A 26,896-nucleotide genomic window follows, 5' to 3' on the forward strand; every position below is an offset into this window, starting at 1 on the left:
TGTTCCAGCACATCCATGCAGAGGGTCCCCTAGGTCAGGGAGTAAAACAACTGGCAATGGGACGAGTCCGGAGAGGCAAACAGATCCATCTGTGCGACCCCGAAGTGGTCCCAGATCAGCTGGACCGCCTGGGGATGGAGTCTCCACTCTCCCTGGGCCACAGGCTGTCGTGAGAGCTCATCGGCGGCACGATTGAGCAGGCCGGGAATATAAGTGGTACGAAGCGACCTCAGATGCTTCTGACTCCATAGGAGGAGATGGCGGGCGAGTTGCGACATGCGACGGGAGCGTAGACCACCTTGATGGCTGATGTACGCAATGGTCGCAGTGGCGTTTTGAGCGGTCTCAAAGCAAGGTGTACTGCAAACAACTTGAGGCAATTGATGTGCCAATGCAGTTGGGGGCCCGTCCAGATCCTCACTACTGTATGCCTGTTGTACGTGGTCCCCCAGCCGGTGCTGGTGACTACCGCATGCCTGGACACTTGTTCTAAGGGCACTCCGGCCCGGAGAAACAAAGGGTCTGACCAAGGGCTGAGGGTTTGGCGGCAGGCCGGGGTGATTGTCACATGGAGCGTGCCGCTTTGCCACATCCACCTCGGGACTCGGTCGTGAAGCCAGTGCTGAAGCGGTCTCATATGGAGCAAGCCAAGCATACTGCCATATGCCCAAGGAACCTCTGAAAAAGTTTCAGTGGGATCACTGTTCTGCTCTTGACAGTATTCAGGCAGTTCAGCACCGACCGGACATGTTCCTCTGTGAGGCGTGCCATCTGTTGGACCGAGTCCAGCTCCATACCGAGAAAAGAGATCCTCTGCAGGGGGGCAAGTTTGCTCTTTTCCCAGTTGACCCGAAGACCCAACTGGCTGATATGATGGAGCAACAAGTCCCTGTGTTCGCACAACTGCTCTCAAGAGTGAGCTAGTATGAGCCAGTTGTCGAGATATTTGAGGACCCGAACACCATGCTCTCTCATGGGAGCAAAGGCTCAGCCCGAAGGGTTGGACTTTGTACTGATACGCTCGACTTTTGAACACAGAGCGCAGGAATGGCTTGTGTCGCGGTAGGAAAGTACGCGTCCTTCAGGTCGATCGCTGCGAACCAATCTCGGGGATGGATGCATTCGAAAATGCGTCTCTGCGTTAGCATCTTGAACAGAAGCTTGTGAAGGGCCCGATTCAAAACTCGCAGGTCCAAGATTGGCCGTAACCCACCGCCTTTCTTGGGTACAATGAAGTATGGGCTGTAGAAGCCGGTCTTCATATCGGCTGGAGGAACTGGCTCTCTCGCATCCTTCGCCAATAGGACTGTGATCTCCGCGCGTATGACAGGGGCTCGTTCGCTCAACACTGAAGTGTAACGAATGCTGCTGAACTTGGGCGGATGCCGGGCGAACTGAATCCTATAGCCGAGTCTGATGGTACGGAGGAGCCAGCTGGACCGGTTGGGAAGCACTCTCCAGGCTTCCACGAACTGGGCCAGGGGAACCAGAGGCACCACATACGTACCCGGGGTGGGGCAGCGAGGTGGAGAACAGGGACCTGCCTCGGAAGGGGGGTCTGAGTGTGTGATGCAACACTTACCTGTTTCCACGGGTCGGAAGTGTGTGTGTGAGCAGGTGTAGTCGGGTCCTCGAACCGCACCCAGCTGCCGGCTGGTGACACCAGAAGGGGCTGAGGGGTGCAAGGCTTTACAGGGTTACACACTGCCCGTCTGGCCCTCTTGGGACCCAGGAACAGAGGAATTTGCTCCTCTAACAATTCGGGTACTCCGGGTAGCCAGCGGCAGAACAGGAACCATCTGAAGAGCTCATCCCCCGATCCCTGGGTGGCCTGTATCAGGGACGCTTGGTCTTTGCGCTTGCCACTTGGTTTGGCAGCGTCTGACACAGGGGGACGCCCTCGGCAATGAGCAGGCCTAGGATCTGCCACCGTCGGCGGGATGGAGGCAGCAGCAGGCCTCCGGGGTAGGATGTGCCGGACGGCCTCCGTCTGCACCTGGCCGGCAGAAAACTGTTGGGCGCAGTTTTCTACCGCGTCGCCGAACAGCTTCAGAGTCCAGGAACTAAACCTTGTCCGCATCCCCCATATCGGACAGGTTGAGCCAGAGATGGCACTCCTGGACCAACCACTAAGGTGGACATCACCAGACTGATCGCGCAAGCCGTAACGGCCATACCCTGGAGGGCGGTTGCGGTGCGGAGCTCATCTATGAGCGGACGGTCTGGGCTACCCTTGTGCATGTCCTTGAGTACCTTGGCCTGGTAGACCTATAGCAACGCCATGGCATGCAAAGAGGAAGCGGCTTGCCCACAGGCTTTGTAAGCTCTGCCCGTAAGGACGGACGAGAACTCACAGGCCTAAGAGGGTAGACGAGGATCCCCGTCCAAGAGGCAGCGGCCGCAGGACACAGGTGTGCTGTGACCGACTGCTCCACTGGAGGGATAGCCTCGTAACCCGTCAAGGGTAGTGAGGGGGGAGGAGCTACTCAGGTAATCTCTGGCAGTGAAAGGTACCGTCCATGACCTAGTAATCTCTCCATGCACTTCGGGAAAGAAAGGCACTGGGGCGGCGGGCTGAGAACCAGCGTGGCCCGCCCCGAGAAACCAATCATCCAACCGAGACTGTTCGGGACACGGTGGAGGGTTCCACTTGAGCCTGAGAGCGTGGGCGGCCCCTTTCAGCATAGCTGACAACTGTGGATCCGGCTCGGGCAACGTTACACTCCTAGAGGGAGATAACGCAGCCGAGTCATCATCTCCAGAGATCAGCTCACCCTCCGATGCTGCAATCAGCATCCTGTCCTCTGGAGGGGCCCCGAATGAAACGGCTGGTCGGTCCATTACAGAGGGACCAGCGTGCTCAACGGGGGACTCCACTGGAAGCCATCACTATGATCCTCCGATCACTCATCCCACACGGCACCCTAGTGTGGGGTGTGGTAATGGGAACTCCACCTTCGCAGACAAAGGCGAGTCTCGATCTCAACACCGAGATGGTCATATTCCCGCAATAGGAACATGAACCATCTAAAAAAGCTGCTTCAGCGTGCTGTAAGCCCAAACACGTGATGCAACTATTGTGAACGTCAGAGGGAACGACCGCATCCAGAAATGCACGGGTGGAATGACATCTTGAAAAAAACGCAAACGCACCCGTGTTGCTCTTTCAGGAAATGAAAACTCTCACCAGTGCCGGAGCACACAGGGAAATGATCGCGGCAACACTGACAGGGATGGTGCAGCCTGTACCAGTGAAGCACTCACTTTCTTCACCCTCAACCGGCCGTCAGACAAACAAACACAAAAAGGAATGCTGTTAGAACAGCAGTTGAGAGCTCAGAAGGCTCGTGACCACCGCTGCACTCACGCTGTAGAACCAACAGCAGAGACACAGAGGCAGAGACACCGTCATGAAGACCGATCGGCTCTGAAGCGAAAGACAAGTGGTGCGTGCATCTGCTTCCGTGTTTATACCCGCGTTGCGGGGCGGAGCGCAGATTCAAATCTCGCACGCCAATGTGCATTGGCTCGTTTTATCAATACTCGAAGATTAGGGAGACCTAAGTGTGATCCCGATCAGTCGACACGTCGACTACGTCGAATGTGAGCGACTGAAAGGGAACAGTTTTCACATGGTAACAAAATGTACATATAATTCAAATATATTCTGAATCAAATTGAAATGAGAATTGAGTCAAGAGCTTGTAAATCAGAATCGAATTGTGTCAGAAAAGCAGCCCTAACTGTACCTTCATTAAACAATGGACTGTTTATGGTGACTGCACTGACAAGGCTTTGCAACACAGACCTGCTTTGACTGACAGTGCTATGTTAACTACAACTAGCAGAGTATGAAAGAAGGGACAGCTGAAGTATCACTCATGCATCTCTTCTCGCTGAGATAAAGACCACGAAGACTATACAGTCCCTCCATGTCCACCACTGTGCTCTCATATGACAACCTGTCAGTCTTTTTGATACAAAGCCTTAGTTCTAATATCACATCACTCAATCAAACATGGCAATGCAGGAATCGGTCTGATTTGCTACGTAAATTAGATTGTCAGTCCACGCAATCCTCTTCACACATGATTATGCTCAACCTTGTCAGACTTTAATTGCAACCTCTTGATTGCAGGCTAGTAAGAGAGATGTGCTACCTTATTCGTTTAATCAGTGGAAGTAGCACAGGTGTTCAAAAGCTGTCCATGAAGTTTCAGGCTGTCTTCCTTGCTCATTGCCATCTTTCTTTTTATTTTTTTAAAAGAGGTGCAAAGGCTCAGGAGAGGGGCATGCTTGATATCTCAACGTTCCTCCTCCATGGGGAGGACTTCATTAGAATCTAATTAGATGTGTGCTACACTTCCATTTGAATGGGAGTCACCGGCATGGAAAAGGGAAGTGTGATTTTCCAGTTGCTGGATGCTTAATGTTGTTTTAATTCTCCTCCCTGTTGCTACCAAATTTCCCTCACATCTGCTCTGTTTGCACTCGATCAGTCTGTCGTTGAGAGTAATAGAGAAATCACCCCAGTGAGAGAGAGGCAGGAAAATTCCAGCTCTCCCTCTGTATCTATTCCCTTATGTTAGCTCTTCCTCATCTGCAATTGGAGGAGCAGTTTTCCTGTGGCGGTTTTGATCCGCATTAATCTCGGTCTTGGTAAAAACATCCACTTAATGAGTTTTACATGATTGCAGTCTGATTCTCTGCTTGCAGACTTGCGTGATACACTGTAGACAATAAACAGCTGAACCAGGGATGGCCAAAAAAGCAGGAAATAAAGATCTCTCTCCAGCAGAATGGATATTTTAATTTCATCTTTGAAACAGGAAGAGAGCACTGAGGAAGAAATGGTCAGCCCATTGCTCTGTAATGTCCTCCTCTGCTCCTCAGACACGATTCAATTTGCTCACACCGTCTTTATCTGCTCGTTATGTCACGAATGACTCATTCGCCAATGTGAAATGTGCTTGCTTTGAGAGAACAGAGAAGAGCTTTGCAGCTAGAAGTGTGTGATAGATCTGGATAAGTCACTTGGTTGCAGCATCAAACCAAGACAGACTTATGACACAGTCACTGGACATTGACGCTTAAAGACAATGTCTGTGAGCCAATAACCATGCCTGATATTTTTTATTCTGCTACATTGTCTTCATTGTCTGCTTTTAAGACATTTTTGGTAACCTTTCCTGCTGGAAAAGCTCATTCCATTTCTAAACTGGAACTTCCTGAAATATGAAATTTGGCTTTGGCATAAAAACTTTAGTTAGAGTCAAGGCTTCTCTTCCTGCCACATGACTTTCCCCTCAAGTCCGATAAAAGACACAGTCAGTTGAAAATGAGCATCTCTCCACACATTCACATCCACCACCCGTCCAGGGAATGAAAATCACCAGGAAGTAAAATAAGTCAGGTGTTTGACTTGCTCAAGTCAATCAGACAGCACTTACGTGCAAGGTTAGAGTGAACATCAGCCACTTTCACATCTGAGAGCAGAGATATATCTACCACTTCAATTCAACTGTGTCAGCCCACAAAGCAAGAAGACACTTGACTACACCTGCTAAACCAGAAAATGTCCATGCAACTCATTTTTCATCACATTTGTGGATTATCTGATTGCATCAACAGCATTAGTGCATTTCAAAAGGAATGTTATTGCAGGCCATGTTAGTGATAAAGCGCCTAGGATATAGATCAAAGAAACGATGTCATGTCCAATTTGAGTGAGAGAGCTGAAGCATTGCATATTACTTGCTCTCCTGCTATTCAGTTTAAGTTTATATCAGATACTGACAGATACTCAATAGTGTGTTCTGAGTTCTGGCTTAATATTACAGAACACTTTGCCCTCACGTCTTTTCTTTTTTGATAAAGTATGAAAGCTAAACTAATTTAAAATGTACAAACTAATCATATTTTCTGTATTTACAGGATGTCATTTCAATGTCTTGCAATAATTGGATTGAAAAAGTTGTAGGGTAAGATGGGGTAAGATACCCTCGGGAGTAAGATGTCCACACCACCTTTAATTTACCACTTGACCATAGATGTCACTAAATACATTATATATGCTATTATGTTATATGCAGAAATCTTATAACGGGCCCCCCCATTCTTTTACTTCAATGAAAGGTTAGACTTTTGCTATTTTTTTTAAATATAATATCAAAAGGATTAACAATGCAGATTTGTCAAAATAAATTTGGGCCAATAATTCTGACCAGCACTGTATTACTAATCACATTTATTGAATGTTAATAAGAATCTTTACTTTTCATCTGAACATTTTAACCATTTTTGAATGGTTATATATATTTATTTATTTTTTAATGATGGATTTGTGGACAAATCAAACTTTTTTTTTTTTTTAATTATTAACATGAAATTATTAAAGTGAAAAGTTTAAGTTAGACCCTTGAGGTCCCCAATTGGCACGTTGTTGCTGGTGTTTTTATGATTTAATTCAACATTTATTGGTAACACTTAACAATAAGGTTTAATATGTTAACATTAGTTAACTACATTATAGTTAACATTAACAATGAACAATACTTCTACAGCATATTTTCTTGCTGTCTTATTTTCAGTTTTACTAAACAGAGTTTTAGGTTTTACTAAATAAGGAAATTAGCTAAATTTAGCAGTAAATGCACATTATTCTTAAAGAGGGCATCTTCCTCCATTTTACCCAACTTATTATATTTGATTTTATTGGTTTATACATGAACATTAACACATTTTTTGTTAATTTGTTAAATTTTACAGGCATGCAGATCAAGATTCTGATGGCCATATCAGCTTCAAGGACTTTGAAAATGTCATCAGCTATGGTTTGGCGAACACTACAGCTCTACAGGAGCCACAAAATAATAGTTTCTGATTTTTTTCTGTTGAGAATACATGCAACTAGATCTACCCTAAAACAACATGTATTCTCAACCCAGTGAGTTTTTTTATCCCCTACATTTTGTTTTTAATTTAAAGCTTTGGCAGTCACACGGACACTTCAATAGATAACTGTTGGCAATTTAGAGAACACCGTTTGGCCTTTCTTGTTGAAAGAAAGAGTAACTTAAGATGCTTGACACTTGGGTTTGATGATGAGTTTTGATGTTGTATCGATCCAGTTGGACCGAGGCTGCAACGTGTGATATAGAAGCACACATTTCTATTGCACAGTTGCCTTACAAACCGCATTAAATTTAACCCAACCTCTCAGGGTCTACTTCACTAGATCTTGGAACAATATTCCCTTCCCAGGCTTCTGATATTCTGCACTCTGTGCCTCTTAAAATCACTACTGTGAGTTCTGTAAACCCATTTTATGGCACGTAGAGGGTTGGATCTTTAAAATTCTCCTCCATTGTTCAATTTTCATCTGCGAAATAGACAGGTTGCCTTAAAATTGAATATTAACTATCACATTCAGATTCTGTTTTTGCAAAACTCACTGCTATAGCGACATATATTAAAAAGACCAAGCGCACTCGTTCAGGGAGGATTTTATGCGACTCGTCTTGTTACATGCGATTATGGAACTGTAAATACTTATTTGTGTTTCGAGAGATTTGCTGCACTCCCATCTGAATAAAGATTAATTTGTTTTTGTAATCAGTCCTGAGTCTTCATCTGTATGACATGACGCTCACTCTATCCACAATCCATCAGGGGGCTCAGGAGGCATCATGTAAGGAAATGGCCTTGGAGAAAAATAATCAAATACAGTTTTAATCAAATACGTTCTTAATCCACTCATAGGTTCATTTCAGAAAAGGCCCGCTGTTCAAATATAAACAGAGAGGCGCTAGTTTAATCTTCACCTTCCTATTTGAAACTCGATTAAATGAATCCCCCAGTTTAGTTCTCATATTGTGCCATGGAAGAGAGCGTGTGACATCGTGAGCCAAACCCGTGTGAGGAATGGTAGCGCTGTTTTGCGACGTGGCTTCGATCTAAGCCTTGCCAACAATGCAAAGAGCCGTAGATTAACACATTGTGTGCCTGTTGTTTATGCCAGCCGTTTGAGGGAATAGACCATGTTCTTTTGTTTTCTCTGTAGCTTTTCTGTCTGCAGATGAGCACAGCTTTCCATTTTTCTCATTCGTTTTCATGGCATGGAGCTGCTATGAGATGATAATGAGAAAAATAATTCAACAATTGACAGTTGTGGACAAGACCAAACAAATTTGAAATGCACCATCCCACTTGCCCAGGGAGGAAATGCATGATAAAATGATTTAACAAATCTTTAAATCAAACTGTGTGGAGAAAACGCAAAGGAACTGAAATAGGTATTTTTTCCTGTAATTCAGTGCTGGTTATTAAGTTTAGATATGGAGCAATGATCAAACAATCTTTCAATCGATCAAAGTTGTAAGTCAATTGTTGTGAGTGCTTCAAGTGAATTTAAGCATCTCAAAATTATAATGTACAGTATGAAAATAATAATATTTTTTTAGCATTTGCTATATATTTATTTAATTAATTAATTATCAGATTAAATAAAATCTCTAATATTGGCCAATAACAACTACAGCTTCAAAACGTTCAAAATGGCCATTTTCCACAAAATGCAGTGTGATCACTGATCAGGATTTGAACACGGCCCCCTTGCACTATATTAATTATAATTAAAAAAACACCATAAGACCATCAAATCTCAGTCAGTGAACAAAATAAGGTGCAATGATGCTGATCATTTTACTATTGCGAAGTGAGATTCTCTCACGCGTGCGCGGATACGCTGAGTAGGCTACTGCTGGAAAAGTGAAATTCTGGGCATTTCACAGAAAGTTAATTGGTCAACAGTGTCAATGACATGGGTTCAAATCCCTAACAAATACAGGCTACTTTTTTAATGCAGAGAGATTTGAACCTGTCTCCTGCAGTTCTAAAACACACTGATTTATGTTACACAATCATTTTTTTGCTTACATTAAGCAACAAATATTATCCAACAGTATGACTGAATTTACATATGTGTAATTCCAATCGGAATATCAGCAGCAGTTCTGTAAAAAAAAAAGGTTATGAGGTGCATTATGTGAATTATTTGGCTCACAATATGTCTTTAATCTAGATTTAAACTCTGAGAGTATGTCTGAGTCCCAAACTTTATCAGGAAGGCTATTCCAGAGTTTAGGAGCCAAATGCGAAAACACTCTCCCTCCTTTAGTGGACTTAGATAGTGTTTTGTGACTTTAAAGAGTGTGATGGATCGTAGGGTGATAGAAGATTGGTTAAATACACAGGAGCTGAACCATTTTGGGCCTTATAGGTCAGTAGCAATACTTTGTAATCGATATACAGAACTTCATATTAGGTAACCATTTTTTAAATTTATTTATCTATTTTTTATATCATGGTTATCATCAATAGTACCAGTATATTGCTATACCCCTAGTCTGCAGTACATAGACTTCGTTTTTGTCAAAATGCCCCAAATTACCTCTTTTTTTTTATTGATTAGTGGTTCTAATTGACATGACATGAAAAGTCACTGCACTGACTTTTCATGTCATCAAGTTTTCCTAATAGGAGCATGACTGAGATGTGCAATCACTTTACCTTTATTAGTTCTCTTAGCCTCGTCCAATCTGATGTGTACATGTGAGTGAGACGCACCCTGTGTTTAGGTAAGTCTCAATAAGACCTGCTTTTTCCAGCACAGTGTATCTGTATTGAAATGAGCCTGAGAGAGAAACAAGGAGAGCAATTTGGGGGGAGAAAAAAAGTAAAAACAAGAAAACATGTTAAGGATGAAATATCATTAATCAGGACTGGCAGATACAAATGAGGGACCTTGCTCCCTGCTCAGCCTGCTAGCAGAAAGAGAGTGTTGCCACAGTCTGTTCTATCTCTGGAAGACAAGAACCTCTGTTTCAGTCCATCAGTGCCATCTTTGCGGGGCTCTTGTGTACTTCGGTCTGAGTGGACCTGTCAAAGCATCTTGTTCATGCTGTTGTCACCGCTGTAACCAAAAGTCAAGTCATTGTTAGTATGATGGTTTGAATTAAAGACTGCACAGATGGTCTTAAAATTCAATGTAACTGGTATTTTTCCAATTTAGTGCACACATATTTACATTATAATGAAAACATTGGAACCTTGGCCTAACAGTTGACTTAGCAGTTGCTTTGAACTGAAGTGTTCATGTGAACAACGCAAGTTTTTATCCATCTTGTCACTTTTTTACTCAGCCTATTTCCCACCTTCTTCAGTGGGGTTTGTTTTTCTCTCCAATTTTGTAACAATAAAAGTAAACAGGAACAAGAAAAAACGTCTCAAGTTACGCATGTCACCATGGTTCCCTGAGAAGGGGAACGAGACACTGCATCCCCTAGAGGATGCTATGGGGAATGCCTCCGGCATGACAAATGCATGAGTCTAAACATGACAATGAGCTTGACATTGGCAGGCGGTCACTACTGGTGCAACCATGAGTATAAAAGGGCACCTGTGAAATACGTCATCCACTTCTTGTTTAAAGGAGATGTGCACAGGAATACCTGAAGCATGGCAAAGGGACGCAGCATCTCGTTCCCCTTCTTAGGGATCCATGGTTACATGTGTAACCTGAGACGTTCCTTTTCGAAAGGGAACTCGTGCTGCGTCCATTGGAGTCCTCTGTGGGGCATGAAATATCCACGCCGCCATGCTGAAGGGATGAGTGCCTTAATGGCTGACAAAGTCAAAGAAATCCACCATTCCTAAGGTGCACACCAGAATTGCGATTATTTCCCTGCTGCCAGAGCTTGAGCTATAAGACCCCTTACAGGCAAGCCCAAGAACTTGGTATTCTTAAGTACACCTTTGGGGGAATATCGGCATAGACTGGAGCTTCTCAAGAACAGAGGCCTCAACAGGAGGCCTAAATACGTTCTCTATTCAGGCCAGCCTAACACTTGGATCTTCTGTTCAAACAGCTCTGAGGAACAGAGGCCTCAATAAGAGGCCTAGCAGCACTCTAACCAAAAGTCAGTCTAACAGGCCCGCGTAGCTCAGCAGATCGGAGGCCTCAGTACAACAACTCTCATAATGAGAGGAGGCTTAGCAACACTCCAAACTAAGGACAGTAGCCAAGGAGGCTCACAGAGAGCCTAACAACCCTATACTGCCTAGCCGAGCTATAGGAGCGGAGGCCTCAGAATGACGACTCTCTAATCGAGAGGAGACCTAACTATGTTCCATGCTCAGGACAGCTTTCAAGAAGGCTTACAGAGAGTCTACAACTCTCAATTGCTATCCTGGCGGGGTTCTGAGGACTGGAGGCCTCAGCAAGATAACTCTCTCAAGTCAGTAGAGGCCTAGCAACACTCACTGTAGCCAAGGAGGCTCACTGAGAGCCTAACCACTTAGCCTATGGCTGAGCTCATGGGACTGAGGCCTCGGCAGTACATCCTATGCCTGTCAATGAGGCTACATTATAGAGCCAGCACCACAATATCGGGCGTAGCTCAGGGGAGCGGAGGCCTCTAATAGAATGACTCTCTAAAATGAGAGGAGGCCAAGCACAGCTCTGGTTCAAGCGCAGTAGCCAAGGAGGCTCAAAGAGACCCTAGTAACTTAGCCCCTGGCTGGGCTCATGGGATGGAGGCCTCAGCACAATGCCCTTCGCCTGTCAAGGAGGCTACATAATAAAGCCAGCAGCTTGACACAATATCAGGCAGAGCTCAGGAGAGCGGAGGCCTCTAACAGAACGACTCTCTGTATTGAGAGGAGGCCTAGCAACTCTCCGATTTAAAGGGATAGTTCACTTTGAAATAAAATTTTGGTATGTTTTAGCTTACCTCAAGGGCATCCAAAATGTAGGTGTCTTTGTTTCCGTAGTAGTTTCAATTTTGATATTTTTAGGTCAAACCGTTCTTGTCTGTCAGTCATATAATGCAGGTCTATGGTCACCACCTCAAAGAGCATGCACAGAGAAGTCCAAATTAAACAATTCCCCATCGTAAGTACACATTGATGGCCTAAGACACGAAACGAGCGGTTTGTGTGAGAAAACGAACAGTATTTATATCGTTTTTACCTCTTGTACACTTTCCGGCGCTTGCGCAGACTAAGCCAGAACACGCGCACACGTCACACACCAGGAAGCGTGCGCGCCCTCAGATCACTTGGACGTGGTTGTGTAGAGGCAAAAACAATATAAATACTGTTCGTTTTTAGGAACAGTAAAGGCAGTAACAATTTGCACTTATTGCCTATTTGAGCTCTAAGGACATAGGCCTCAGCATGACTACTCTCTAACACGAGAGGAGGCCTACTATGACCAACACTTAGAATAGCTATCAAGGAGGCACACAGCACACCAAACAACTTGAAACTGTGGCCCAGGTGGAGTTCTGAGGAGTGGTGTCCTCCAATAAGAGGAAGCCTCACTCCTCTGTAAAGGCAGTAGCCAAGGAGGCTCATAGAGAGCCTAACAACTTGACATTACTGCCTGGCCAAGCTCTAAGGATGGAGGCCTCTGCATAATGACTCTCCAAGATGAGAGGAGACCTACTACTCCCCTACACTTGAGACAGCTTCACAAGGAGGCTCACAGAGAGCATAATAACTCAGAACTCCTATCCAGCGGAGCTTCTATAATAAAGACAGCTATCAAGGAGTCTCTCAGAGAGCCTAACTACTAGATGATGTGATCCGAACAGTGCTCTAGAGAGCAGAGGCCTCAACAGAACGACTCTCAATAGCAAGAGGAGGCCATCAACGCTTCATTCCAAAGACAGCAGTCAAGGAGGCTCACAGAGAGCCTAACTACTTGACTTTGCTATCTGAGCAGAGCTCAGGGGAGTGGAGACCTCAGCAGAACTACTTTTTATAACGAGAGGAGGCCATCAATGCTACATCATAAAGCCGGATAATCAAGGAGGCTCCCAGAGAGTCTAACTACTTAATAACGCTATCTGACGGAAGCCTCAGCAGAGAGACTCTCTATAACGAGAGTAGACCTAACTCCATTAAAAGAGTAGCAATTAAGTAAGCTCATAGAGGGCCTAACCATTTTGCAAACTGGCCGGTGTCTGATATCGCATTCACAACCAAAGCCGCGGAACATGCCTACGCCTCCCGAAACTTTCTGTCCACTGCCTCGACGTGTGTGCCAAAAAGTTTGGAAGGCGAAACTGGCGCATCAAGGAGAAAGTTTTTCTCCTCCCTGATGTTGGCTAGGTTTAAGCAGAGATGTCTCTCCGTAAGCTGCTATAGATCAACCGATCGCGTCAGCAGTCTGTTTTGTGGCACGGAGGGTCAAATCTGTGGTACGGCGTAGCTTCTCCACCGCCTCAGGGAGGGAGCCCCTGGTCCAGGTCCTTCAGCAGGCCAGCCTGGTAGGCTTGCAGCTCTGCCATTGTGTGCAAAGCCACCCCAGCCTGTCCCGCTACCGCATATGCAATGCCATTAAGATGTGATGTGACACGCAGTGGCTTATTTGGCAGAGAAGGCGTCTTCAATGCGGATGCCTCACCTACTGAGAGATAGCCGGCCAGCGTCTCTTCAATTGGAGGCATCAACGCATAACCACATTCTTGCATCCCCTCCACATCAGCATAGTTTGCCTGTGAACTATAGATGCGTGCAAAAAAGCACACTCACTGCCGGATCAGATGACGTGAGAGATAACACGTCATCATCCAGCAGCTTGCTCACGCCAGCCGCTGGCGAATGAGAGATACTCATACCTTTCTCAAACTCGTTGGCGAGCCCCATGAATTCTGTCTCCTTCTCGTCTCAGCTGCAGCAGGTCCTGAACCACGAGGCACAAATGGCTGTCCCGATTCCCTCAAGAAAAGGGGCAGAGAGAGATGTGTCTTTCTTAGGGAAGCACTCGCATTGCACACATACAGCCCCCTCAAGGGCTGAGCGTACATCCTCCTCACCCAGGCACAAAATGCACATACTGTATGTGTCACCAGCAGTGGTGTAGTGGTAAAAAAAGAGGTGGGTAAACTATAAATTCTGGTGGACCACGACGTGGTCACCCGGTAAGGTGGTCCACTGCCTACCGGTGTATGTGTGTCCTGATGACATCGCTATAGGCTATCATTTGATGGTACTACCAAGGGTATCACTGGTTGTTTCCTCATCATAGGTCACACAATCACTTTTTCAATTCATACATTAATCTAAGTTCTTGTTAAAGAGACTCAAAAAGGAATAATATGGTTGAAATCTATAAAGTTTACTAAATGAAAAAACAGAGAAAACAAAAATATTTAAGAGAGATCGAGAGGGAGGCTTATATCCAGGGCTTCCAATGCAATGCACTTGTGCATAATGATTAGGGACTTGGGATTATTTTCATAGTCGATTAATCTGTTGAATATTTCCTCAATTAATTGATTAGTTGTTTGGTCTATCAGAAAAATGTGGATCAGTGTTTCCCTGTAGAGGGAAAAGTCTTTAAAGGGATAGTTCACCCAAAAATGAAAATTCTGTCATCATTTACTCTTCCTCAAGTTGTTCCAAACCTGTATGATTTCCTTTCTTCTGCTAAACACAAAAGAAGATATTTTAAAGAAGGTTGGTAATTAAACAGTTGCTGGTCCCCATTGACATCCATAGTATTATTTTTTTTTCCTACCATGGAAGTCAATGGAGTCCATCAGTCGTTTGGTTACCGACTTTCTTCAAAATATCTTCTTTTGTGTTCAGCAGAAGAAAGAAACTCATACAGGTTTGGAACAACTTGAGGGAGAGTAAATGATGACAGAATTTTCATTTTTGGGTGAACTATCCCTTTAACCTGGTGCAGGCTTGATTCCCTCTGAATATCTTGTACAGTTGGGTTTCGACATGCTCCCTACATTAAACCAGCTGCCTGTAATGAATAAAAAAAAATGTAAAAATTTTTTTTGCATCGTTTTAATGATTTCCTGTTGCGGCTGCGATCAAGTTTCATTCTCGCGCAGCTTGTTTAGTAACTTCACGAGCGTGTGTTTTCTGCTACGTGTGTGCGCCGTTCTCTTTGTTCCGCGCGCGCGTGTGTGTCGGCGCACTGCGCTCTCTGCTCAATGTTCTGCTCCGTGTTTGCGCTGCACGTTCTGCTCTGTCGTTAACGGCCCAAATGCTCGAATCATGTACCGATCGGCGATCACGCACTGGAAAAGCAAAGTCCGCTCAAATAACGTGCAATTTAGAGGTGGATAAACGCAATGTAGAGGTGGATAAACGCACTTTGGAGGTGGGTAAACGCTATTTCCGGATTTTGGGAGGTGCGTAAACGGCGTTTACGTGCGTTTAGCCTCCACTACATCCCTGGTCACCAGGTGTCAGGAACCACTGACACGGATGAACACACTTTGGAAAGTTCATAGCGCTAGTGCTGGCCATAGTTTGCCTATTTAGACACCGTTCAAACAAACAGTGTCCTGAAGACAAGAAAGAGGATGACGTATTTCACAGGTTCCCTTTTATACTCAAGGTCACACCAGTAGTGACATCATAGGTTGCCGCCTGCCAATGTCAAGCTCATTGTCATGTTTAGACTCATGTGTCAGACACCGGTCATACTGGAGGCATTCTCCACAGTGCCCTCTGGGGGACGCAATGCTAGTTCCCTTTCAAAAGGGAAAATTTACTAACAGCTTGCGCCAGCGCAAACCCTCTTTTGGTATTAGAAAACTACTGTCAGGATTTACTAAAGACACACAGTGAAAAGTTAGCACTGAACAGGCATAAACAATGTTATTTTTGCGGCTGACCTTATTGCATTTGCATTTGTAAGAGTTTCCCTTTCAGAAGCAAAATTTATGGGAGGAGAGTATTTAAATGAATCATGCAAGGTGATTTACTAAGGCCCCATCCACACTACTGCGTTTTCGTTTAGAAACGGAGAATTAAAACGAATACGATCTCCGTCCACACCAGCGTTTTAGCTGCGGATTAGAATTGATCTCCTTCCAAATTAAAACGACTGAAAACGCGGATCACGTGACCATTCACCAACACTGGGCATGCGCGTGCCGGTGTAAACACAACTTCATTGATAAAATTATCCCACCATGCGCTGGTTCTTCCCGGGTTAACCCAAAACCGACGCTCCATGTACGGTCGATACCGCCGCTGCACACGGGAATTGTCACAGATCGCTCGAATAATAGCTTGCCTCCGGCGCATGTAGGCAGTTATAGCATTATAAAATGCAGAATTTACTTGCACAACAGCTAGCAAAGATATACGCCATGACTGATGACACCCAATCACAGAGCCGAGCGTGAGCCTCTACGTCATCGTTTCTAAAGTCCTCCGTTTTGACCCGTCCAGACTAAAACGCACTCCGGAGATTCAAAACGAAAAACGGGTCGGCAGCGTTTCTAAACTTCTCCGTTTTGGGTCTCCGTTTTTGACGTTTTAGTGTGGACGGGAGGTGCAAACGTAGCAAAAGGTCTCAGTTTTTAAACGAAAACGCAGTAGTGTGGACGGGGCCTAAGGTTTGCACTAGTCAATTTACTGGTATTTGCGCCATTATTTGATGATCGAGAATTTAACCCAATTTCACCCAAAAATGAAAATGATGTCATCATTTACTCAGGTTTGGACTAACTTGAGGGTAAGTAAAGGATGACAGAATTTTCATTTTTGGGTGAACTATCCCTTTAAGATTAAAAGAGAAAGCAGATAACCAAATGATTAATTCTCAATAAATTCCCTTTGGTTGGTTACCATCTGTAGTGAGGTTATATGTACAAAAATATCTGCTCTGAGCTAGTTTTTGTAAAGGCTGACAGTCACTGATGAATGCTGATGTTGAAGGCACATTCCAAGGCGCTATGAGCATATTGATTTCCTTATGGGGGGCCTATTTAACATGATTTATTGATACTTTCCTCCTTTTCTTTCCCTTAAGCTGTGTTTAGCCACACAAGAGCCCAAATGTAATGGAGAGAATGGATGAAAAATGACGGGTGATTTACTCAAGTCTGATGAACTGATGAAACAGTCGCAATGTCTCCTCACGGTACCCTTGAACACTCATCACGTTACAAAATTAAAGACGTGTTCTTCGTTTATTTGTGTATTAGCTTAATGAGGTATGAAACTGCTATGTGGATGGAATGAGACCAATTTACATCTTCGGTTTGAAGGGTTGTTTCAATAGATTTTTTCCCCTTATTTTATGTGCCACTCCAAGAGACTTTTTATAGGTTCAGGGAATCCAACTGATTAAAAAAAAAAAAAAAAATCCAGATAAACTTTACTTGCTTCGCCTCTGTTGTTACCAAATGTAATTGCAACACAATTACAAATATGTTTTCGAACAGGTTTCCTGAACATTCATTCCTACCATTGGACAGACAGACAGATAGATAGTCCCACCCTAAATTTGCATCATTGGTTGAGCTAATGTTGCTGTTGACGGTAGTGCGGCAACAGGATAGTGAGGTTTCCAAGATAAAATACACAATCCATCAGGTGCGTGGTGTAGAAGTGAATGAATCTGACTTATGTACGTAGAGAAATGGCACATGCATCATCAGTAAATTAGAAATTTACCGCTGATTAGTCTTTGAAGTTACATTAATGATGCAATTACTCTCTGAAGTCCTTTTAATGAAGGCACTTAATGTAATATAGTAATATATTAATTGAGAATAATGTCTTTTTATGCCGTAGAAAGACCTTGATCTCATGGTAAGTGCTCTGGTTTAAAAAATTCAAGTCACTTTTTTGTGAGCGTAAATACTGTACTGCATATTACATTGATTGCAACAAATGTGGCCTTCATGCACTCCACAAGATTCATTTTACTTTATTCCTTGGTGGCCGGGCGCAAAGTCTCTGAACTCTAATTATATGTGCAAACAGAGCTAAAGCCCATATTACTGTATCACAGAGGGTTTGGCTCAATTAGCTTGTGTAAATATCACACTGGCAGCCACTGAAGAGCCTCTTATCACCATATTATGTTTAAAGGTGCTGTTCTGTTTCACTGGCTTTGATTCATTATTGCACAAACATTAAATAATTATGTTTCAACAAGCCTTTTCTGTTTCTACACTAATGAATTAAACCTCAATACATTTAATATCTGAATATGATTAATTCACGTTGCTTGTTTATTGATTTATCCATGAATTTTCTCAGCATCACAGACAAATGGCTCACACAAAACAAGTGTGTGATACTATTGTGTGGAGTTCGCTGAAAGATCCACATTTATAGTCAGATTTTCCAGATTCATACAGAATTGCAGCCCACGGTTCCCATATGCTGGATTTTAACTTTATGGTGGCTGACAGTCAATTTAGTGGCTAATAAAATTAACTTTTTTTTCCAAACAAAGACATGCTCATCCACATGATGCTTCTTTTAGTTCTCCATTTGTGTCATTATAGCAAAAGAAACCTGCTTTCTTTGGCCGAATGAATCATTATAAGACAACACTGATATGCTCTAATAATAAGCCACACTGCATGTTAGTTCTTCAACATATTGTCTGTTTCCTTCAACAGGTCGCATATGTTTATGCCTCAACAGGCCAATGCGAATGGAACAAACAGACCAGATGCATCTCATCAATTCTCTCTGCTTGTCCCTGTGCGGTCTGTCCACTAGTTTGTGATTCATGGCACATGGGCCTACTAATGACCAACATCAGCGCTCAAGCCAAGCTGGAAGATTAACCAGCTCACGACTTATTATTGACATTGATAAAATGGGGACACAGACAAATACACAGACTATTTAGGAAGAGTAGACAGCCAGTCCTTTGGAATAAGGCCATGTTTATTTATGGCACAGCTTCACAGAGTGATAATAACAACATGTATTCTTCATTGTTGAAATTAAAATTTGGAATTTGTGGCTTTTTGTCGGTTATCCATCTACCATGTCCTGCCCGTAGCCTTGCCCCACCTGCCTCAGTACAGAAAATGGGTTAAGGTTAGCATGGCTGTAGCCATTTAATGCCACATTTGCAAATTGCATCTTTTTCCATTGATGGCTATTTAAAATTAGCTGTGCAATCTGAATTTATATATTTAATTTATAATGTATTAATTTGGTGTATTAGTAATACATATAAATTGTATATTATTATTAGTTAATATTATTTAATATTATAGACCTCCTTAGTCAACTTTTAAAAAAAATGCGTGCATCAGTTTTGTTATGAATAAAGTTTTTCAGTAATGGAAATCACATATTCAAGATCTAAATGCTAAACTCTCAAAAGAATGAAGTAGCAGAGTTCATTCATTTGAGATGAGTAATTAATCATATGCACCAGGAAGAAACCCCTGTAATAAATGACCACGAAGGTTCATAGAGGGCAATCAGACTGTCACCACATTGATCCTACACTTTCTGATAGGCAGTACTCTTGACATCAGTTCACAGTTAGCAAGTACCTTTATGCGTATAAGCTTCACATTGCAATGTTTCTTTCATCTCATCAACCAGCAATCAAATTAGCCACTCAATATTTCAAACCTGAGGAATAAGCACTCGTGTTCACTGATCTAAGAGGCAATTACCTGGAGCTGAGTTCTTACCTTAAAGGGTTTCACAGATGCGAAGGAAATGAGCAGCACTCCAAGGCTTTTACAAACAGATCTGAAGTTCTTACGTGGCAAGGCCAGCATACAGGGTGACACTGAGAAAACAAAAAGATGGAGGGGAGCAGGAGGAGGAAAAGTGGTACATAAAGTCAATCAATACAGAGAGATCAATGCTTCTGTGAGGACTCAAGCAGACCCTTGGGAGTTCTGGATGCGGAGAACATGGCGGAGTATTGTGCCTGTAATCTCCTTCGCTCTTTCGATGTTTTCAGAAAGGGCTCTATTTGGAGAGCGGCATCACACTGGCCCCACGCTTCTGGCCCACTTTTAAAGAAACTACTTCCTTTGCCTTTGCCTCAGGCATGAATGAATCATAAATTTGAGGGAGCTGGAGAATAGAGAAGGTAGAGTCCTGGTAATGTCGTGCTGACTAATATGATGTGACAGGATACAGAAAATACATATCTTACAGCAAATCTGATGGCAAATCCTCAGAGGAAGAAAGAAAATAGACATGCTTTTCGATATACTGGGGTAAGCTGCAATTTTTTTGTATTGCTTGTTTATTGATCACCCTGATTAATGTCAACCTACAAACTTTTAGTTGCCTAAAGAAAACTTTAGTCTTCCATCTATCTGTATACACTATATTTGTCATGCATAAACACATACAGTATATCTCTCTGTCTGCCTAAATATGCTATATCCCTCTATATATCTGTTCCTTTGTTATCTACAGTATCTTTCCCCCTGTTTATGGCTCACTGTATATATCTGCCTATCTCTCTCTGTCTACTTTATATATCTATATCATATCACCCTGTAGCCCAAGACTGGTTGCCCACTGAAGCTAAGCAGGGTTGAGCCTTTATTATCATTTTTAACGCAGTAGCAATAACAGCAGTAACTATTTCATTTTGTGGAAAACTATGATTACCATGGTAACTCTTATATAGATTTACACAGAAACAGTGCTTTTAGACACATTTTCTACTGCACATCTCAACAGACTTGAGCTCAATGAGTAACTTTTCCAGAATGTTTCAGTAATAATATAAAATTATGTCTCGGTATTATTATAATCAGGGTGAGAGGCAAACATTATAAATGTTGTGCGTTCCTCTCATTAATGTTTTATCGGGGAACACGCAGCGAAGTGTGTCAGAGCGAATCCCGCATGACATACGCGCACACAGATTCAATTAGATTTTCAATTTTGTGCAGATATGTATTAAATGACTCTGGTTTTTCATCGCATTTTATTTTCCACCTGTGGCTAATGTATAATGTATGTGCTGTCAACCTTTGACGTTTAAATTCTGGTACTCTCACAAGGTTTAAATACATGCAAACACCTGTTAATTATTTTTCATCCATTGCATTTAAATGACTCCTAAAGGTTTGATTACTGCCATTTGAAGTCATGCAGATCTGATGAAGAAAAGCAGATGCTCTCTCTCAATGAAATATGAGGGGCCTTCAGTATGGTGAGTTCACCTTTTTCTGGTCTCAAAATAGTTTTATTTAATGTTTGTACAATTTTAAAATAGTTTAGCAGTTCTATTTGTATTTTCAGTAGCGCCATAGTAATCATGTGTAAAACCAAGCAGCTGCTTCCCTAGCTCCACCTGTACAGATCTGCTTTGGGTAATTCATGTATGCTATATTGTACAGCAGCAGCATGTTTTACTTGATCACAGCAGCTTTGACGTGTATGTATTGGCAGTAGCAAGTCCCACACTTGTTTTGCAGCAGCAATAAAAGCAGCAGCAGCATAGCAGATCTATTCCACCAAGACCAAACATATCAACATTGTCATACCCATTAAAATGGGAAAATCATTACCATGCCAAATACAAAATTGTATTTAAAAAGTGTTACTATAGTAAAACCATGGTAAAAAGTTCTATGGGAAATTTTGTATGCATATTTGCAATAATTTTATGTGATTTGTACATAAATGCTGACAGCCACGCTGTCAATAAAACAAATTAATAGTCTAGATTCCACTCAGTTGTTACCAACTATATAATCTCTGCTATGCTTCACAAATTTTAATGTACTGCATTAATTCAAACCCACCATGTCCTTGATCCAGCTGACTATGGCAGGCTGTTGGCGCTGTAGTACAATAGGTGAGTGTAGGTTGTGTGTGAGGATTGAGTGGACAAAAGGCCCAATATTTCTCTGTGCAAATGACCCACTTGGGCTTTAGGCCATTAGCTGGGTGAGGATCTCAACAAATTATGCCATCTGCACTGTGTGTGTCCCCTGGATGAGGAATGAAAAAAACAAAACAATGGATGGATTACTTTGGCTTGCATGGTAGCTTCAGGATGTGCCTGGTGGGGAGAGTCCCTGGATGCTTAGACAGGAACTGGTTTCATGTCCTAAACCTGGCAATTGTAACAAGGCAATGCCGCAATATTAAGCATACTATTCTATAGAGTGACAATTCAGTCCTGACAGCAGTTAACATGCCAGTACGTTCGTCAGAGATGGTTCCATCCACAAGTGCTTTTCCCTAAGAAAGAGCGAGACAGACGGATGGATGGAGGGATGGTGACATTAGTTTCCTGTTCATGCTGCGTTTGTTGTGTGAAAAGTGCCTTCTTTTATTGAAAAAGAATTGCACTCCGTTTTTATTGTTTGCATATCACATTAAAGCTGCGTTTCATTCTGCGGGAGAATCGTTGCGGAAGCGCCAGCCATTACTGTGATTGATTTTTCGGTCGGCAGGCGCGTGGCTGTGCTAGATCCATCACACGTTCTCCCTGCTCTTTGCTCACACTCTCGCAGAGAGTGAAAAACAATCACCCTCGTTTCTCCCCAGCAGCGAGGCAGCGCCGCCTCTTTCTGTTTTGGGTGTCTATTAGCTTCCCAGACTTCAATAGATTATAATAATGGTTATTGTCCCTTGTGTCATATTATAGATGTGAGAGAACGAACATTTCAGTGAAAGAACATTTCAGCTCATAGTGTGAGACTAGTTACCCATCCTTGAATCGCACTGGGAGGATTCTAAGCTAACGGATTTCACCACTTATTTCAATTATGGGGGGCCAACTCTTATACGCACTCTCTTGAGTTATTTTCTGCCATTGAGTGCAGAGAAAACAGTGCAGTAGTTAAAAATGTGGGCAGATCCACCTCTGCTGTGTAAACAATGTTTATTGAGTATTGTCGACGGGAATCGGTTGAGTGGTTTAAGTAGTATGGTTCGCATTATATCTTATTACGCCCCTGGATGATATTCATGCTTATAGTGAGTTCAAGAGCACTGTTCCATTTCTTGCATCCCTTGTGTACAGGTCATTTGCACTCAGGTAGGTTTGACTCAGATAATGCAGCATAAATAATGCAGGATGAATGCAGCATTTAGTAAGACCCCCCCCCCCCCCCCCCCCACCCAACCACCCACCCACCCACCCATATCCCTTGCAGAAGCAGCTGTATCTGACTTTGGTTCATGTGGAATGAAAGAACAGTGGACCATTTGCAACAAACTCTGGTATGTGTTAAAGATCGATTGATTAAGTTTTAAGACCTTTTAAAACTCAGTAAGAGGTATTACTGTGTGAATCACATGAAAATTTGTCCAAGTTAAATTTCACCCCATATCAATAAATTAATGTTTGTTTGTCTTGTTGTTTAGTTATTTATTCGTTATCAAAAATTGCACATTTAACCCAAAATCCTCATCCCATTATCCATCATTAGAGTCTCATTATTGTAATACAGTATTTTACTATCATCTATGCTGATAAAGATTAGGGAAAAATCATTGTAAAGGCAGTACAACAAAAACTGACTTGATTTATAAGTACTATACAATTTAAAGGGGACCTAATATACCCTCTTTTACAAAATGTAATATGTCTCAGGTGTCCCCAGAAGGTGTCTATGAAGTGTCAGCTCAAAATACCCCACAGATTATGTATTATATAATTTTGTAAATCATTTTTGAGTGGAAGGAAAAACATGCAGTTTTCATGCATGTATCTTTAAATGCAAATTAGCTGCTGCTCCCTGCCCCGCTTTCCAGAAGAGGGCGGAGCCTGTACCGCTCTAAACATCTGTTTGGTTTTGATTATCATCCCTACCGCGGTCAGTCTCACATGACATTGCAGTTCTTCATCATCATGAAACTTCATTATCTGCATGGGTTTTAAAGCCATATCAGTCTAAACTTCTGATATATGGTTTTCTGAGCACACAGCCGCACACTCATAGAAAGCTAACGTTAGGTGTCAGACGGCGTGTCCTGTGAGTATTAAGGCCCGTACACACCGGGACGAATATCGGCGCGTTATTCGCCAGCGTTTTTCAACGCGTTTTTTGTGTTCACACCCAAGCGATTTTCGCTGACGTTGAGCCGAGTGAACATGCAAATTCATTCCCTGACATTAGATGGCGCTTAATACCACTCCATAACAGTTCTCTTTTATCAAGATTTTTGTAGTCGCTGTCGCGTTTGTCATAGTTCTTTATGTTCCGACACCAACGAGACCAGCAGCTCTACAATCATCTTGCCTTGCATCTTCCTCGTCTTATTTCTTCCCGGCAGTGTTTAGACGCTACTCGGCATATATCTTCTTCGCCGTTACGTATGTGTGCTCGGCAAGACCGTTTTGTGTTTGAGCGCCCCCAAGTTGTGTTTTACTGTAACTTCAGAAGCTCCAGACACGTGAGCAAAAGCGCCAATCTCATTGGTCGGATAGTTTTTGACGCGGCGCGTCAAACCAAAAAAACGAACCCAAGGCGTTTTAAAAAAAATGACGCTTTTACGCGTGCCGTTTTTCGCGTCGGTGTGCACACTCACATTGGCACCCTTTGTTTAGTCACGAGGCGTTAAACGTCGGCGAATATCGCGCGCGAAATTCGTCCCGGTGTGAACAGGCCTTTAAACTAAGTTCTTTTTCACGTCTTATTGCGCTTAAACTGTCAAATACACACAAGATTATGTCAAAAACACGCAAAGTTCACATAAATACAGTCTGTGAACGTAAATAGCAGCTAGGGAAAGAAAGCGCATGTGTATATTAGATCTGTGTATAATTATAAAGTGAATGCAGCTGTATATAGAGTACCTACTGCTGTATGCTGTTAATATCAAACGACAAAAGAAAACAGAAATTCACTCGCTGCTCTTGACTGAATAACTTTAGAAGCTTTAATAAGAATACATTTCTTACTTGAAAGCTGCTGTTAAATGCTCTGGCGAGGAGATAAACAACGGCGGACTGTGTACAGCTCACTCAGGGCGAGGTCTATAAAACAGAGTCTGTCAGCAATCATGGGCATATGCATATGATTTATGGGGATTAAAAAAGAGGAGAAGGTGGATTTTTACTATTATAGGGTGGTCGTGTACACACACTGCTGACACACATTTATGTTCAAACCCCATGTAATAGTGAATTTAGCATAATAGGTCCCCTTTATATTTTCACATTACACTAATGGGAATGAGATTTTTATTTATTTAATTGTGTTTAAGTAGTGAGAACTAGTTTTTAGTGTTATTTATTTTTGATTGGAAATGAGAATGGCGGAATATATGCAAAATTGTCATGAAAGTAATTTTGCAATGTAAAATCATTCTAAAATATGCTTAATTTTCTTATAAAAGAAAGATATGCTTTCTTCTTTCTTTCTTGTGATGTAAGTGTTGACAGTTTTTTTAAGATTCACCCTACTGATAATGATCAAACGCTAAAGTGAGCTTACACTATATCCAGCACAGAGGTCATTGCAAGCATTTTTCTATCAAATGAAGCTTTTTCCCTGTAATCATATGTGAATGGCTCTCTTTTATAGCCTGATCCATTGAACAAGTTTAGCATTAGAATATGAAACCACAGAAATCACTTCTTGTAGGCAACAACATGACTGTTTACCAATGTTCTGCCTAGTGCAGAAACATATTCATATTTTATTTTCTGTAAGTGTTGCCTGAAATATCATTTGAAAAATGCATATTTCTAATCCTTTGATTGCACTAAGCAAGCACTTCGCACAGGAATTATGCTACATTAATTCACTTAAGTGCCTCGGGCAAAATATTATATGATGAAGACATTCATCTGGGCTTTGTATTTTTTTTTTTTTTTTTTTTTTTTTTTTTTCAAATGCGTTCAAAGATGTTACAGAGGAAGGTGGAGTAATTAACTGAGAGGAACATTAATTGTATTATTCTTGTGACTGCTGTATGTAAATCATTTTAATGAGTACAGAGAAAAGAGATTGTGATATAGGAAAGGAATGGACATACATAGTTAATTGTATCAATAGTGTCATTGCTATATATTTTTTTTATTATCTTTTTTTTTTTTAGGATGTTGAAAATGGTGAATATAGGTACCAGCAAAACAAAGAAGAAACCACTTTGTTTTTGTTTCCTCTCGGTTTACTAGAGAACTTATGGAGCACTTGCTGTCTGGACATTTTACATTTAAACAAGCCACTTTACAGTGGTGATGTGAAGTGTGATATGGAAAAATCATTTTAACATCCTCGAGTGGCTTATTGTTTTCCTAAAACAGCAGCATCAAAAATGATGACAGACACTTATGTTCAATAAACAATTGCATTTGTTAATGATAATAAACAATTATCCTGCTAAGTAATATAGTTCATTAGCTCAACCGCTGACTGTTTATGGTTGCCAAGCAATGAAATGATCAAAGATGAGTGTGAGTGCACATTAATATAGAATTCAATTGATGTGCAGTCACAGGTGTGTTATATCGTTGTTCATCCAATCATACTGTACAATTCGTTTTATTAAAGCAAAATCATGAACATTTGCTGTCATTATAGTTTTTTTTATTTATTATGGCATCATGAGTAATTTTTGCAACCATATTTATATGAATATATTTATATATTCAATTTCTGTAAATCACTGTTTGCCACATTTCATCTTTGCAACCTACTCATAAAGATCTTGCTTTATAATGAGATGTGCTGCTATTTTTATATATTTAGTGGCACTTGAACATTAGCACTGGGGAACACAAACAGAATTCCATCCTACAGCTGCTGCAAAAGCTGGATCTTTTTGCCAGACGTTCAGAGGCCAGAGCATTTGGCAGCTCAGTCGGTTTCTGTTACTGAAACGTTATTGAACATGATTAACTGCTTGATCTGAAAATATACAGTTTTGAAAAGCTCTTGTGCTCACGAGTCTGGCTTCATTCACATAACATAAAAACCAATAGTTCTATTTTTTTACGCATCAGTCAAGGACACAAGCATTTTTTTCTTTACACTGTTATTGTAAAAATATGCTTATACTGTGCGTTAGTTTCCTTTTTAATGCTATGCAAATTCTACATAAATATATTTACCATAAGAAATTGGTAACACTTTAGTTTAGGGTCCAATTC

At 42.1% G+C, this 26,896-nt stretch overlaps 1 protein-coding gene across 6 annotated transcripts in view; it reads left to right on the top strand.

Moving 5' to 3' along the window:
• efcab11 (EF-hand calcium binding domain 11) overlaps positions 1-18,836 on the top strand; it is an 80,941-nt gene extending 62,105 nt beyond the window's left edge. Inside the window, exons 5-7 of one of the 6 annotated variants that reach the window (XR_013819468.1) lie at positions 6,769-6,833; positions 16,853-16,963; positions 18,459-18,836. Coding sequence is in view for 5 of the 6 variants with exons in the window: in XM_079854290.1 (XP_079710416.1) it covers positions 6,769-6,950 (182 nt within the window). In the remaining variant the exon portion in view is untranslated. Of the gene's footprint in view, positions 1-6,768; positions 7,617-16,852; positions 16,964-18,458 lie in introns of those variants that run through there. The other 5 variants (XM_079854289.1, XM_079854288.1, XM_079854290.1 and 2 more) reach the window with 5 other exon arrangements.
• The last annotated feature ends 8,060 nt before the right edge of the window (positions 18,837-26,896 follow it).

This window comes from Squalius cephalus (assembly GCF_949319135.1).
Source record: "Squalius cephalus genome assembly, chromosome: 20".
In the NCBI taxonomy this organism is placed as follows: Eukaryota; Metazoa; Chordata; class Actinopteri; order Cypriniformes; family Leuciscidae; genus Squalius; species Squalius cephalus.